The following is a 16,660-nucleotide window of genomic DNA, read 5'->3' on the forward strand; positions in this document are numbered from 1 at the left end:
GTATTTGGATGTTTTTTGGTGTGTTTTTTTGGACGAAGAAAGTTGGTATCCATTGACAACCATTATATGGACAAATACTGCTGTGCGGACCCCCCCGTAACTCAGAGAAGGAACGGAGGACTCTGAAAATTCTCACAGCTCTTAGTCGACATGAGGGTGAGTAGATAATGAGTGAAATTTGAATTTTGGGTGAACTATCCCTTTAATCTGTATATTCAATCTGCACACACACACAACTGGGCTACATAACCTTGCATAAAGGCCTTATCTGCATGATGGCCTTTTAACTAGCGTCAAAAGTACACAGTCTGACCAAGTGGTACAGTACAGTCGCTCCATTGGTTCATGGTGCCTTCACTGCCTCATTTTGGTGTAGGACAATCCTCATACATTGTTATTGGAGGGTGGTTGCTGATTTCTACAAACAGCGTCTATTTTCTGTCAACTTAAAAGAAGAAAGTGGCTCCACACACACACACTGCCCCTGATGCTGAGTCATGATAATCTCATTAGCACGGCCCTTTGAGTTTGAACAAGTCATTACAGTCTGAATATTTTATGTGTTCCACAATGTTATGATACAGTTTGGTGTTTTAAGTGGCTGATTTGAAATTCATCGTGGTACATTTTGAGACAAAGATTCCTTTTGTGAGGAGGAAGTAGAATAAAGCAGCTTAGTTTTAGTCTGTTCACCATTCACTCACAGATCAGCTGCAGGAACTGAGTGCCAAAACCTGACGCGCATGAGCTGGTTGAAAGTTTGTCTGCAAACAAGAAGACATCTGAAAAAAGAGATGACTTTACAGAATTCATTGGACGGCTGCAGCTGTGATACAAACTCCACACCGTGAGATGATTAAAGTCGGCAGCAGCTGCTGATTGATGTGTGATGTGGATACAGAGCTGAGATGAAACACTCACTGGTTTCATGCTACATACCTGGTGGTTAGTGTTACTGTGTGAGTTGTATGTGCTATTACCAACCAACAGTCACACAGACTGTCACACAGGTGAGCAACGTGGGTTTCATTCATTTGATCTTGGTTACTGTTATGTAATCATCCATCTCTATTTACATTTCAATAGTGTTTGATGTTTAAAGAGGAACTATGCTACATTTTTACCTTTTTTAAACGGCTTCAGATTAAGTGTGATGGTTAAATAACTTGTTCCAGGGAGAAGGTTGACACACGACATGGCAGCCAGCACCGAGCTTACCTGCTCCATGTAGATATGAATGATATGAACGGCAAATTCAGAGCTGAAAGGAACACTTCAGTTTGTTGATGGGGAGGTTTACTGATGAATGAAAAACATACTTTTGAACGAAATAATTGATTTTCGTGAATAGATAACAGGAGAAGTTACACAATGTCCCTTTAAAAAAAATACTGATAAAAAAAATATTTTTTTAACCAATTATTCTTTTAAAATTATGACTAAAAACACCACACACAATCTTAAACAACTGTATTCTATACTTTCACTTTCTTGAATATAAATCGAGTTCAAATAAAATACAACAAATTATCTGAGCTGGCGCATCTTCATTGATGGACAGGGCCGTTGCTAGGAATTCTGGCCCCCCTTAAAGAATACAAAAGTGGGCCCCTACCCCCCTGACTTTTCCTTTTTTTTCTTAGACTACATATTATCATTTTTTATTTAGCCTACTTTGTTTTGATGCTAATGCAGCATTACTATGAATATTAGTCAGGGTTTTATGCAGAATAAATCAGTCATACAAAGATTAGACTACTGGGTTTTTTTGTGGGCCCTGCTGGGCGCTGGGCCCCTAGAATTATCATCACCTTTCTCCTCTAACGGCCCTGTTGACGGATGTGAGGTCAAATTTGTGATGTCAAAATGGGTTCACAAGTCAAAAAAGTTTGGGAACCACTGATCTAGTGAAACCTGTACCCCCTCCTCTTCAGCACACATTCATACCAACAAAGGGAGGGAGCGAGACATATGTCAGTATCAGTAGCAGTATGTCTGGAGGAGGGTGTTCTCATCTCTGTGTTTTCACTGCAGCAAGTCGGCCGTGAAGCGGCGGCGTGTCTGGAGGAAGTCAACTGTAAAGGCGCTGGTGTGTTTGTGTGTGTGTGTTTGTGTTATATTCATCTCTGTGTCTTGTCCGTGTCGTTGTGTACACTGTCAGGGCTGCAGGCTGACTTCCTCCATAATGAGTGTTTACTGTACGTTCCGTCTTCTGGCCCCGGGGTCCTGAGCTTAACTGCTGAACGGAGCTGAGTCACTGTGTGGTCACCGCTGGCTCATCACACCTCAGGAATATGATAGCACCACCACCACCGCCGCCGCCGCCGCCGCTGCTGCTGGCATAACACCACAATTACTCATCCTCATTACTGTGAGAGGATCCAGTGCGTGTCAGAAATTGTTTAATGTGCCCAGCCCAGTCTGTATAAGGCTGTGGTTAAACTGGGTGGGATGCACTGGAACGGTATAATAATAGCATCGCCACACTGTTTGATTCTTTTTTCTGTCATTGCGCAGTTTTTAGTCGTCAACACGACGGGTTATGAGCGACTGATCTCCAGTGAAAGTAATGACATCACTTCACCGTCGTCCGTAGGAAACGGTGAAGTCACCAGACGTCCACTCCACACACACAGTTTGCTGGCCCGTGCAGCAGCGTGCCAAGACTCCTCCCTCCCTCAGACTGGAGCTTTTTTTTTTTTCACTGCAGGTATTTTGACGTGTCGTGGCAGGAGAAGCACGACGGGTGAAGCTAATGTCATTAACAAAGGCTGAGATGCGTTCAGAGTCCCAGGAAGTCCTGAGGGGGAGACAACATAGACGCTTCCAAAACGTCTGCTGGAGAAAAGGTCATTAAAGTCCAACTAGTCAGACAGCTACTCGATGACTGAGGGTGACACAGGGTTGAGCACAATTCATTTTCCTCACGTAACTCCCCATACACTGTGTTATCTTTGAAGTTCTGATGGATGAGAGGATATTATGGGTTTAAGAACCAAAAACCATCCCTCTGTAGTTTAACATCTCCTTTCTCAGGCTTCTCCCTGGTGATGTAGAAACAACAGGTCAGTGCTGACAGTTTTCTGAGGGATCTCATAAAAATAAGATCATAGCTGAAAATTTTTGTTGTAACTGTTGTTTTTAAAAATCTATAGCCTTAGAGAAACCAAATCCTGCATGGTTGGATGTGGGTCCAGGTGGGAGGGGCTCGGGGTGTGGCTGAGAGCAGTGATTACTTTGTTGTGACATCACAAAGTTACACAAGTCCTGACAACTGATTTAAGGTTGAGCTTCTGAGTGCAGGTTGTATGTGTTACTCTGTGGACTGAAGCTTTGATATGTTCACATCACAGACCTGCTTTATAATTAAAGAATACATGAAAATATCCTACAAATTATGTTGCAACTGTTTTGTTTTATATTACTAGTTTTGTTTTTTAGTTTTGTGTTTTTTAGTTGTTTGCTTTATCTAATGTCAGTTTCTTTTTACACTACCTTACATGTTCGAAAAATAAAGGCATAAATAAATAAATACTGTAAAGACCTTTAATAGAATTTAGAATTGTCAAATAGTTGACTGATGGAGCAGAAATTAAATTGCACGTAGTAAACTGGCCGTCTTATGTGTTGTCACACATAGCATGTGTTTAGTGTACATTCCAAGAAAGACAGAAACAATGATAGAGACTGAGGACTTGTCATTTTAAACTACAGTATATTTGCATGAAGCAGTAACAGTGTGTGTTCTATCATTTCCATGATTACAAGGACAAAGAGCCTGAGGTGCAGCATTAGCTCTCTAGCTAACATCTTGGAAAACATGCTACCAGCAAACACTCATCAGGACAAATCACCGTTGTTCTGTCAGTCTGACAGTTAATGTTTATTGGAGAAACATACCTGCTAACAGCAGCATCTGAATAACGTTGTCCTATTTTTGCAGTGCAGCTACAAACAGGAAGCAGGCTCATGAGTTATTGGCCTGTGATTTACAGTTCCAGCTACAGTGTAATTTGAGTTGGACTTGGAAAATAGACGTGGTGAAGACAAAGCGCTGGGTTTATGGAAACAGTCTGAGGCATCAGAACCCGGCTAGTGTGATGCAGGAGGGGGTGGGGGCGGAGGGGCCAGGTATGCTGCATAATTACAAAGCTCTAAAGCAATAAACTACTGCTGCTTTGTGTCTGTGTGTCAGAGACTCAGAGGTATGTGTGTTAGACATGTGGACAGTTTGGCTGTCTATACTGCCCTGCTAAGCCAGACTGTAGTAACTACGTGAAAATTCCAAATTGAGTTATAAATTGAACTTGTCAATAAATGTTTTATCTTGTGTAAAAATGCACTTCAGCTGCAGTTGTTCTATTACACAGTGCTAGCCAGTTATGGTAGCTAGCTAACATTAGCTTAGGCAGGTTAGCACCATGGTTAGCACAAGCACATAACACTTTAGCTAAACACAGGACACTTAATGTTAGCTCACTAAAGGTTGTACTGTCAAATTATTAATCATTTTTGAGAGTTCATTCCTAAAAAAAAGATGAATGAGTGAATGATGAGCAGATAATTAATATGAATACACACACAGTTTAGTAAACTAAAAAGTGAAATCAAACACTTCAGCATTAGCCTACTTGCATGTCTATTTAAGGAAATCTGGCAGCAGAGAGCAGTACTATCTGCTTTTTAGGGATCAAATGTAAAATATGTGGTCATATATTTAATTGCATGAATATTACTTAATGAAAACCTCTCAAATCTGTGTATTTTCACTAATCTACCTACAACACATTTGGAAGGCAAATCAAAAAACTTTAAAGCCATTTTTCTCAGTTTCACTGTTTGCGTAGTTACTGCGGTCTTGCTTAGTAAGGCAGTAGGCTATAGACCAGCTTCATTTGGGATTGTGATATAAGTGTGTGTGCACATGTGTTAGTGGCTTTTCCACATGACGGCTTGTTAGTGAAGGAGCAGACGAGAGAGAGAGAGAGAACTCCTTGATTTAATTTAAAGGCACATTGACATCAGAGCCAGATGGAGGCTGTGGTCTGCTGCGTCTAACAGCAGGAACAGACACATGTGCAGCCGGTTTGATGTCAGTGGGTTAGTTTGATCAGAGGTCGCTGCCTGAGATCCAAGAGCACGTCTCTGGAATAAGCTCTGTAAGCTCTGGATCTTCCTTCAATCTCAAATCTGTTCAACAGCGCTGAGAATCTCTCCTTCTGTATGCTGCTTCCTGGAGTTGTCATTTGGAAAACTGGCTTCTTTTGTCTCTGTGACAAAATTAAAACCACTTTGTAGCTGCTCCCCCTGAATGCATCATGGGAATATGATGGTGAAATGTTTTGAAATCTCACTTGTGGTTTTTAACTTTTTGCTGATAAGCTGATACTTATCATTTCTGGCCCTGCATCACAGGACGTTCATCATATCAGTGTCACGCTTTGTAAAAGTTTGTTTTGTTTTGGTGGCCGAGGAGGAGGAGGAGGGAGGCGGGGCTAAACACAGACACAGAGCGCAGCTTGACTTTACTTGACTTGCATTAATGCTGAGCAGTGGTTTGTTTTCATTGAAAGTAAGTCCTGACTGGCAGCGTGCCCGGTACAGTGTGGTCTCAGACTTTTGGAGCCTAAAGCCACAGATGGAGTGAGAGGCAAGAGACAACCTGCCCCCGTCTGAGTGTGTCTGAACACACACCCAAGAGTCAAGACTGGAATGATCTCACAGAGCTCTTATACATCTAGAGTCAATTTTCAAATCTATGTCCAATATCAACTAGGGATGCACCGATCCGGCTTGTTCAGTCCCAGTGCTGATACCGATACCGATACCTGGGTTTAGCCTATCGACCGATACCTGATACTAATCCGATACCACTGTTTAATTGATCAACTGTAGGCCTTGCCATTTGGAAGACAGTGAAGATAATAAGACATCAGGCTTGACCTTTTGTTAGTCTACCTACATGCTGCTGCAGTGCTGATGTAGTCAATATCTGGGCTGATGTCTGATCTTAATATCAGATCGGTGCATCCCTTATATCAAGAGCCAGTTACAGCATGTAAACATCTCTTAGATATGTACAGCACCAGTTAAATGTCTTCAAATAAAGGTCTGTTGGTTTGAATGACAAATGCAGATCATTGTTATTTCAGACAACTAGATGCTGTTTAACCCCCCTGTTGTCTTTCTGGGTCAAATTGACCCAATTTGTTCCCTTCCTCCATCCTTCCTTCTTTCCTTTCTTTCTCCCTTTCTTCTTTCCACAATCCTTTCCCCCTTCCTTCCTTCCTTCCTTCCTTCCTTCCTTCCTTCCTTCCTTCCTTCCTTCCTTCCTTCCTTCCTTCCTTCCTTCCTCTTTTGATACAATTGACCCTCCATCTTTCTTTCCTTCCTTTTTCCCTTCCTTCTGTCCTCCCTTCTTTCCCTGTCTCCTTTCTTCCTTCCTTCCCTTCGTCCTTACTTCTTCTTCCTTCCTCTTTTGATCCAGTTGACCCTCCATCTATCTTTCCTTCCTTTTCCCTTCCTTCTTTCCTCCCATCTTTCCCTTCGTCCTTCCTGCCTTCCTACTTTTCCTTTGTCCTTCCTGCCTTCCTTCCCGGAGATTTCCTGGTCGGCCGGCCGGCCAATAAGCTCAAGTAAACCTTATTGAGCTAAAACTCCTAAGAACCGAACATGTTCCCATGAAAATCTCCACACTCTACTTCAATTATTTTACACTTAAGTCCAACCAGTATTTATACCACTTCGTGTCTCTCTACATCTCACTCATGGTTGCGATAGTGACTTAGACTCTCATCAATCCAAGTACCCCTGGCCGCCGCCCGCGGAATGGGGCGTGCCCAAAGGGACAGTTGTCGGTCTGAGAAGTGAAGCTCACTTCCACGTTCAAAAAACTGCAATCCCCCCGGCTTCCTCTGGGGGCTGGTGTCAGAAGGGAGCATTCTCCATAGACCCCCATGTTAAAATCGCCGATTTTACATCCTCAATAAACATGATCAAAGCCTGGTGTCAGAACGCTTTTTGGTCTCAATCGATAGTTTCTACCCCCGCACACACTCTGAGGGGGGTGAATTTTTTTTAAACTCTACCGTTTTACTGTTATTAGATTAAAACTCTGGCCAATTAGGGCGCGGAAACATTGAGTGACAGGTCCGGAGCGGTCCGGAGACAGGCTGCTTCGAGGCCAGTGGGCGGGTTCTCGGCCGGCCAATCCAACATGGCGCAGTTCAGGCCGCCATATTTGATTGTTTAGCCTCCTACCTTGAGCTAATTCTTTTTGTTCAGATGTTACAGAACCATCATGACCACAAATATAAAATAACCAGCAATTTAATTTGTTTGTTTGTTCTTAAATTAATGTAGAATGGCGCAAAGCCTCATGGGAAATGGGAAATGTGTTAGCCTATCACTGTGAAAGTTTTTTAAACGTAAACTAGCGGTTACGGCTAAAAATAGAGAGAACGACTCACGGAAGCCAACCAGCAAACCTTATCAGTCCTGCCCGTGTGTTCCGTTATTTATAAGTTATATTACTTTAACAATACAACACAGTCCGTGCTTTAGGTGGGCTGGTACGTCGGTACCGTTACTTCTGGAATGGCGATGGTGGGCCGGTGCTGGTTGTAGATTACTTTGCAACTTATGTTATAAGTATTCCTACTGTTTACACATCACCAATCACAAAGACAGATGAAGTCATTGAGATTTAAAAACACCACCAGAGAGTCTTATAAAATGTGGATGTGAGGATAACCTGATGAGTTTCATCCTCTAACTCAGACTGGTGTTATTTAATAAATAACATCTGCTCACAGATTTGTGATTTCTGCTGTAGCAAAGCAAATATTCTAAATCTACACAAGAGGAGGACTAGAAACGGGTGCTGAGCATGCTGGGTAGGAGGATTTAGGAATTGGGGAGGGATGATGACTGTCAGATTTGCTGGCCGGAGCCCTTAGGGGGTGGGCCGTGTGTGTGTGTGTGTGTGTGTGTGTGTGTGTTTTGGGGGTGTCTGAATGTGGATGACAAAGTTGTCCATCTGTCTGCAAAGAGGAGGAGCCTGTCTGCTCTCATCTCATCTGGCCAGGACTGGACCTCCCGCCCTGCTTGTCCCTCTGTGTCTTGTCCTGTGCAGGACTCGCACTCAGGGGCGGGTCTTCCATGGCGGCACAGGGGGGCACCTGCCCCCCCTGCAATCTGATTGGCCACCCTGTGCCCCCCCCCCCAATGTTCATTGACTTGTGGCAATGTCAATCATTGAAGCTCTTTCTCACTGCTATGTTCACTGTAAAGAGCTGTAAGCACAAACTTCTGACTAAGGCTCAACTCTGTACAGCAAACATCCCAGTGTTCTGTGTAGGAAAATTGTGTAAGATTGTTATTGTTCTCAATTTGACCAACTGAGTGATGCTTGGTTCTGGTTATTCTGCATATATTGACTGACTGTTACACAAAACACTGAGATGTTTGTACAGAGCTGAGCTCTAACTACTGGGTAAGAGTATAAGATAGTGATGTTCACTTGTTGCTTATTCTGCTAAGACTATTGATTGGTTATGATTTTAATATTGACAAGTGGAAAATGGAAAGGTCATAGCCATCTTCCTTAGCCTACAAGGTGAACGATTCAATGTGGCCAATAAAAGCAAGATGAAGACATTTAAACAGTGTGTAACTGTACAATATAAATATTCAAGAGAGCTGTGAATGGCAGCCTTCATTTTTGTTACTTTTGGGTGCCCCCCCCCCCCCCAGATTCACTGTTGTTACCCCTTGTGGCCCCCACCAGAAAATACTCTGGACCCGCCCCTGCTCACACTCAAACACAGGGTGCAGTCGTTGCCATGGTGCCCCCTGTGACTCAACCTGCAGAGTTCAGAGATGGAGGCGGTGTTTACCGTCCAGCTGCCACACCGACACCGAGGAGGGTTAGACAAGACCTCCCGCGTGGAAGAAGAAGAGCTGAGCGTAGATCTGAGATCAGCGCTTTCAAACAGAGAGGTGGAGTTTGTGTGGAGGTTCACACCGTTATTTAAACTCCACTCATCCCTCTCATCCACTCTTTGTTGGGGCCCTGTCATCAGACTAATTACTGTAATTCCCTCCAGTTGGAGAACAAGGGGACTGATCAGAGGATTAGGTCTGCAGACACCAGGCCCTCTGCCAGATCCTCCACACTCACTACCTGTCTTACTACCCCCCCCTCCAAAGAAGAAAATACGCAGTGGCTTAAAATCTAAATGAGCTGACGACGGAGGAGTTCTGTGGCATGCTGAGGAGAAATATCCTGCACGACGGTCGGAGAATTAAGATGCATGAAAGATGCATCTGTGATTTTTTTTTCTTTTTGCATTACCTGAGTTTTTGTTTTAGGTAGCAGTTTTTTATTTCATACATGTAAAATAAAAAGACTAAATGAGGAGAAAAACATCAACAAACAGTTCTACAAGGAAAAGCACAAGTCCAAAGAAACATTTAACAACAACATAATAATAATCCCTCTGTTCTAATTCTTGGAATCCTAAAAACCTAAAATAGGGTAAATAGAGTCGGGGGCCGTTGTATAGGGGAGAAAGGTGATGATAATTCTAGGGGCCCAGCGCCCAGTAGGGCCCACAAAAACACCAGTAGTCTAATCTTTGTATGACTGAATTATTCTGCATAAGACCCTGACTAATACTCATAGTAATGCTGCATTAGCATCAAAACAAAGTAGGCTAAATAAAAAATGATAATACATACGTAGTCTAAGAAAAAAAGAAAAGGAAAAGTCAGGGGGTAGGGGCCCACTTTAGTATTCTTTAAGGGGGGGCAGAATTCCTAGCAACAGCCCTGGCTAGAGTAGAAAGGTTCTGCATGCTGAAGAATTGAGAGGCATGAAAAAAATAAACATAATTTCTCTGTTCTAATTCTCAGAATCCTAAAACTTAAAATAATCATAATGCTGGAAATGAATCACATGCCTGAAAAGGAGTAAGAAGAGATGTGAAACTTTACACTCCTCCCCTTACAGGAAAACTCTATATAATGCATAGGACATCGCTGATAATATCGAAAGTTGCCACTAGATGGCAGCATTACACCGCTGCTCAGAGCTAACAGAACTTACATGTCCTATATTATTTATTTTAACATATTGTGGGTTCCAAAAATTGCACCATGCTCTAGACAGAAGTCCAGGTGATGCTTATGTGTTGTTCTGGTTGTTGGCAGTGCTACTCTCACTAGACGTTCATTGAGCAGCTCTCGCCCCCCATGACAAGGAAAGTTGAGTGGGAGGGGCTTGTGTGTTTTCTATCATTGTCTGTGCCGACGGTGCTCAGTCATGGTGCAGATGTAGACTTGTATTTTATTGGCTATTCCGGTCCCATATGTGTAGTCTTTCAAGTTGTGAGTGTTACTACAGGTCAGTTTCATGTCTAATGACAACAGACGCTTCGAAATAGCAGCATTTGTGGATTACCCATAATCCTTTGCAGGAGCAGCATTTGAATACAGCCCTCTAATCAGGGCATGTGCAGCTGTTTAGCATTTGTTTTGTGGAAAATGACTAAACATTTTTTTCAGATTCAGCATTCTCAGATTTAATGTATAGTTTAATTTAAAGAAATGTTATTTTAAATGCAGTTAGGTTATAATTGTATGTGTTATTGTGTCTCCACCAGGTGGCTCTGCTCGGCTTGGACCTCTTATCTGCCTTAGTAACAAGGTTACAGGAGCGATTCAGAGCCCAGGTGGGAACAGGTAAGACTGGTGGCATCTTTTTTCTTTTTAAAAAAAAATCATTTATCACAGGATCTGAGCATAATTATTTAAACATCATTATTTTTTTTAATTTTTCACAGTCACCTTGGTTCAGCAGATGAAACAGAAATATAAAATACTAAGAGTTTTGAATATTAATGACTGGAAGGAAGGAAGTTACATCACCTTATATTTTCTTAACAGTTAATAGTTTTCCAATTTTCTTAAGAAACTTTGTAACCTTTCTCTTGAACTGAACTGTTTGGATTAGATGTATTAGATTACCAAGAAAGACAAGCAGACTACCCAGTAATTTGATGATACTTCAAAAAAAGAAGAAGAAGAAAATAATAAATAAATAGATAAAAAAAAATAATATAAAAAAAGTTCAGACTACCCAGAATCCTTTGCAACAGAGGATTTTGAATACAGCCTTTACCCTGGGCTTGTCCAGCTGTGTAGGAAAAAAGCTTTGAGTTAGAGTCCAGGATCAACATGGCCGCCACATTTTCCCTTTCAAGTTGAATGAGTGAACCATCAGTGTGGACTCTATTGTCTGGGTACGAGCACATTCTCACCTCTGCTACACTTCATTTAAATAAGAATAAAGGACTCTACAGTTCAGGTTCTGTCCTCTCTCCTCTCCTTCTTCGTGTTTGTCGGCTCAGCTGTGGGATATTTACTTTTGTCTGCTTTTTGTTGACTTGTTCTGTACTTAAATGAACATTACATAACATTTGAGGTAATTACTACACTCTGTGTTAAGTATTCCTGCCCTGTGTGCCTCTGTCCCTCAGTTCTGCCCAGCCTTATTGATCGTTTGGGAGATGCCAAAGACCAAGTGAGAGACCAAGACCAAACCCTGCTGCTAAAGATCATGGAACAAGCAGTCACCCCGCAGGTACCACACACACTCACTCACACAAAGACAAAGTTCTCTGACAGAGAGATGATGTTTTCCACTTTGATATTTAGACTGTAACCACTGTCAGTATTTTTTACTGCGTTGTAAACTCGACGACATTGAAAATGAGGGCAACCTCAATGTCTCTCGAGAATAAATAAGGATATAATAATAAAAACCCAACCTCTGATATGTCTATGGAGCAAAACAGTTCCATTTAACAGTAGCTATAGAGCCTTTTTCAAGAAGCTTTTGTATAGCAATGGGTGCAAGGATGATAAAGATGATATGATTGGTTACTCATAGACAAACTAGCTGTTTCTTTTCTGTACTTACATGTGTTTAATTGCAATAAGTCGCACCAACAATAATCAAACACCATGTATGGATGTAAATGTCAACGACAGTTGCAGGACAGCAATGCCAACGCAGGGTCAAAGTCATATGAACAACACGTTGAGTATTATGAGTTTGTCCAGAGAACACAGATAAGAATAAATTAGACTGCAAAGTATAGAAATATCTACTGTGCAATTCGGTTGGAAATCTTTAAAATAAAAATAGGATGTAATATACCGGTATTGGTTTTAAAAGAAATGACAGATGAACCCTAAATGAACCCTGAAGGAATCAGTGTGAGTGTGAGCCTCAGAAACACAGTTGTGATGTGCACGTGTGTGTGTGTGTTGCAGTACGTCTGGGACCGGATGCTGGGAGGCTTCAAACACAAGAACAACAGGACCAGAGAAGGAGTGTGCCTTTGTCTCATCGCCACACTGAACACGTGAGTCCAACGCCTCCTCACACTTCTGAGCTGATGAACATTTTTATAATGATAGGAGAGATGTACAAGTAAATGGGTCACAACATAGAGCTGCCTACTGTCATAGCAAGTTAACAATAAACAAGCAAGGATGCTGTTGTTGTTATTATTATTATTATTATTAATGTTGAGTTCCTGTCACATTTCAAGGATACAGGGCCGTTGTATTAGGGAGAAAGGTGATGATAATTCCAGGGGCCCAGTAGTCTAATCTTTGACTGATTTATTCTGCATAAGACCCCGACTAATACTCATAGTAATGCTGCATTAGCATCAAAACAAAGTAGGCTAAATAAAAAATGATAATACATACGTAGTCTAAGAAAAAAAAAGAGGAAAAGTCAGGGGGTAGGGGCCCACTTTAGTATTCTTTCAGGGGGGGGCAGAATTCCTAGCAACGGCCCTGCAAGGATAATGAAAGCAAACAGGACGACCCTGAACACAATTTAGAAAGTGGACATTAAAAATGTTTTTCTTTGTCCATTTCTTTTTTAGTGTAGATTGATGAACAGAAATAGTAAATGTATCAATAAAAGATTAATTGTACATTTGCAAAAAGTTGATTTGATTCCTGTCTTCCAGATATGGAGCTCAAGGCCTGACCCTCAGTAAAATAGTTCCTCACATATGTAACCTCTTGGGGGACCCCACAAGCCAGGTGAGTCCACTGGTTGTTTCTCTACATCTGCTGTTTCTTTATGTATTTTATTGTTAGTTTAAAATTCCTCAAAGTAGACTGTTAAATATGTGCTAGTTATTACTTTACTGACAGAGTAACAGACTAACGGACAAATCTGATGACCATTTAAAACTTTTATTTTGTAAAATTACAGGTTATACTTAATAAATCTAATGTTGGTTTCAGTCTCTCCAGTGTGGGGCTATCATATGAAGTGCAGGTTTAAACACTGAGCCGCCCCCTGGTGGAAACATCAGGCACTGCAGCCATAGTAGTCAGAGCTATCCTATCGATACTTTTGCAAAGGACAAAATGAGTAAAGACCCAGGCTGATGGAAGCGTCTCTGTGTGGTGTTGTCCTCAGGTACGTGACGGAGCCATGAGCTCCTTGGTGGAGATCTACAGACACGTGGGTGAGAGGGTGAGGATGGATCTCAGCAAAAAAGGCCTGCCACAGTCACGGTACGACAACAGGACAACCACTGTCTCACTACGTCTACCTCTGTCCCCACTCTGGGTCCTCACTGCTGTTCTTGTTTTCTGATACAAACACATGAGAGGCTGTAGGAGAGATAACTCATTAGATTTCACATGTAATGGTGCCCTCATGCCTACTAGACACTATAGAGCCGCTACAATTAATCAATTAATCAAACAATAATCGATTATTAAATTCATCGTCAACTATTTTGATAATCAAATAAATGGTTTGAGGCGTTTTTACGAAAAAAGGTCAAAATTCTCTGATTTCAGCTTCTTCAATGTGAATATTTCTGAAGACATTTGAGGACATCATCTGGTGGTTTGGGAAAAACACATTTAAAGCATAAGCGATTCCAGGCAACCCACTCATGTTTTTCCGACCTGTTTTACCTGTGAAAGTCACTATAACGGCCACTCGTAACTTCTGACCCGTGAACTCGCACCAGATCGAACTGGTACGACTTCACAGGTCGGAAAAGTTACGGGTTGCCTTGAACGCACCATAACTTCTTGTCAGCCGATGGAGTTAGCAGCCCCCGCCCTCGTCATGGATCTATTGGTCCTCGTCCCTACGTCACCACATTCACGCGCATCCCTTGGCTGCACACACAGCCCTTTATGCCGTTCTCTCTCCTCATTGGATAAAACTTGTAGGATACGAGAAAAGTTTTCTCCTGGGCTCAGAGCAGAGCAGAGTGACTGAGAGACCCGTGTTTCGGTCCAAACACTCTATGTAAGTGATTGCTGTCGGAAGATATAACTATTTAAGACTTATATTAACACAAAAATATCGCTTACTTCTGCTTTAAATTTTTCAACATTTTTTAACATTTTATTGACCAAACAACAATTTGATTAATCGTTTAAATAATCGACAGATTAATCGATAATCTGCAGCCCTAATACACACTACTATACTCACACATACATTCTAATTTCCTTACATCCCATGCTTATACTCTCATACACACTCCCATGCTCTTACATGCACACTGAATTACTCTCTTACATGCACACTACATTACTCTCTTACATGCATATCATGTATGGGATTGTACACGTGAATGCGAATAATGATATGCATGATGGAACAACATGACAGTAAATGTACTGTATGACAGAATGATAAGGTGTGTGTGTGTGTGTGTGTATGAAAGCTTGATTGAAGTGAACTTGATTGAACAGGAAACAGGAGTAAATTCTCAGTTTCTGATTGGTTATCTTGGATGAGGACAGAAGAGGCGGGGTCTCATGGCGTCAGAGCCTCACCTAACATAACATATTACTCTTACATACGTTATATAGGTGTGAGGGTGTAATGGTGTGTGTGACAGTATGGTGGTGTATCTGTGAGACTATGATGCTACATATGAAACCAAGTGTCAGTTATCCCATAGTTTCCTCCCATGTCCAGACACAAAGAGGCAACAGGCTGCAACATGGTCTCCCCCTGGTGGCTGTGTAGAGTAGTACAGAGAGGAAGGAGACCAGGATACTAGAGATCAGACACCAAACAGACCTGAGATCTGCTGTTCCTAGATCACCCAGACCACCAGACACTGAATCCTTTAATCTATAGTGTCCATTCAGATTTCAAGTAAAGTTACATATGTGTCAGATAACAGACTCCCATCTACTCACAGTAGAAATCAGTCCATCATACTAGTTTACAAAAAAGATTTTTTTGCATCCTGTGTTTAATACCTAAAGATTTCATAATCAACTCTTGGTAAGTTTAGTCGACCTCACTGCCACCATTAACTTCCCTCAAAGTCACTTTTCTAAATGACACAGAATCACTGCAGTCAGATGAAACCATTACAAGGTCAGAGAAGGACTGTTCCATCATGCAGGGATGCAGTTAGTCATGTGTGCGCTTACATTGAACATATAAAGAACGTAAGGAACGTCACCCTATCATTAAATGGACATTCAAATACAGCACTGTGCAAAAGTTTTAGGTAGGCGTGAAAAAATGCTGTTAAAGGGACAAGGAGGAGTTTGTGTTTGGTTATAAAAAAGTCTCATATTAATGTGGATGAATCTAGGTTACCCACACTTGTAAATGGGTCCATTTTCAATAAATATATCGTTTTGTCTTTATCGTTATTTTGTTATTATTAGTGGTGGAAATGTGGAGGCTCATGGTAAATGTAGTGTGAACACTTCACTTTCCAAAACTCCTTGTTGTCCCATTAAGTCAGAATGCTTATCCATCATGCAATCAGTGAGGCGTCTGATTGGACCCACATTTATTCACAACAACCCCAAACATTCAGCCAGTGTCACTTAGAACTATCATCAGCATAAAGAAGAACAACAAGTCCTGGAAGTGATGGTGTATAGTTTAAGTTTGAACGTGTTATCATATTCTACAGTAGCTATCTCTCTGTTCCATTTTTTCCAATCTTTCCGTTACCATGGCCCATATGTCTCCCCAGCCACACCCCCTCTCTGGCCCCAGTACAGTTTGTCATCTATGTGGCAGTTTTTGGACACTGTCTATTTTGGTCTTGGCCGTCCCTGCTGCACAGAGCAGAGGGAGACGTCTCACCTCTCAACTGATGGATGGAGCAGTGAGCAGGAGTACGGTTCCTACTGTCCACCCCCCCCTCTGCCTCCTGTCTCACACCCTAACCCTTTGTTTTGATTTTTTATTTCTTCTACATATAAATCATGGCTAGTTTGCATTCTTCTCATCTGTGCTCTCTGTCTGCTTTTATAGGTTGAATGTAATCTTCAGCAAATTCGATGAAGTCCAAAGATCCGGGAACATGATCTCATCCTCTGGCTCAGGTGAGTCCACCTGTGTGTGTGTGTGTGTGTGTGTGTGTGTGTGTGAGGTTATTTTGGTCTGTCGCCCCTCCTCCGTCTGTTTGTCTCTCACTGTTGCTCCTGTTTACGACGCTCTGCTGTGCATCCGTGAAGAAAACATTTGTTGATCTCCTTCAGAAGATGCAAAAATGCAGAATATGTGTTGTTGTCGTGGCGTTAATAATCCTGTCATCGCTCACGTCATCGTTTCTGT

General features: G+C 41.8%; 1 protein-coding gene and 1 non-coding gene across 51 annotated transcripts in view; one reads left to right on the plus strand and one right to left on the minus strand.

Moving 5' to 3' along the window:
* clasp1a (cytoplasmic linker associated protein 1a) overlaps window positions 1-16,660 on the plus strand; it is a 132,727-nt gene that overhangs the window by 32,836 nt on the left and 83,231 nt on the right. For all 50 annotated transcript variants that reach the window (XM_085765174.1, XM_085765175.1, XM_085765181.1 and 47 more), the window contains exons 3-8: window positions 10,665-10,743; window positions 11,541-11,644; window positions 12,340-12,431; window positions 13,053-13,128; window positions 13,514-13,611; window positions 16,358-16,428. In XM_085765174.1, coding sequence (XP_085621300.1) covers window positions 10,665-10,743; window positions 11,541-11,644; window positions 12,340-12,431; window positions 13,053-13,128; window positions 13,514-13,611; window positions 16,358-16,428 — 520 coding nt within the window. The remainder of the gene's footprint in view (window positions 1-10,664; window positions 10,744-11,540; window positions 11,645-12,339; window positions 12,432-13,052; window positions 13,129-13,513; window positions 13,612-16,357; window positions 16,429-16,660) is intronic.
* On the minus strand, window positions 10,141-10,268 carry LOC146964663 (U4atac minor spliceosomal RNA). Its single transcript, XR_015034685.1, has one exon. It is a non-coding gene; the product is annotated as a U4atac minor spliceosomal RNA (small nuclear RNA).

The sequence above is a fragment of the Trachurus japonicus genome, chromosome 21 (assembly GCF_045865225.1).
Source record: "Trachurus japonicus isolate A0001 chromosome 21, Traja_1.0".
Taxonomy (NCBI): Eukaryota; Metazoa; Chordata; class Actinopteri; order Carangiformes; family Carangidae; genus Trachurus; species Trachurus japonicus.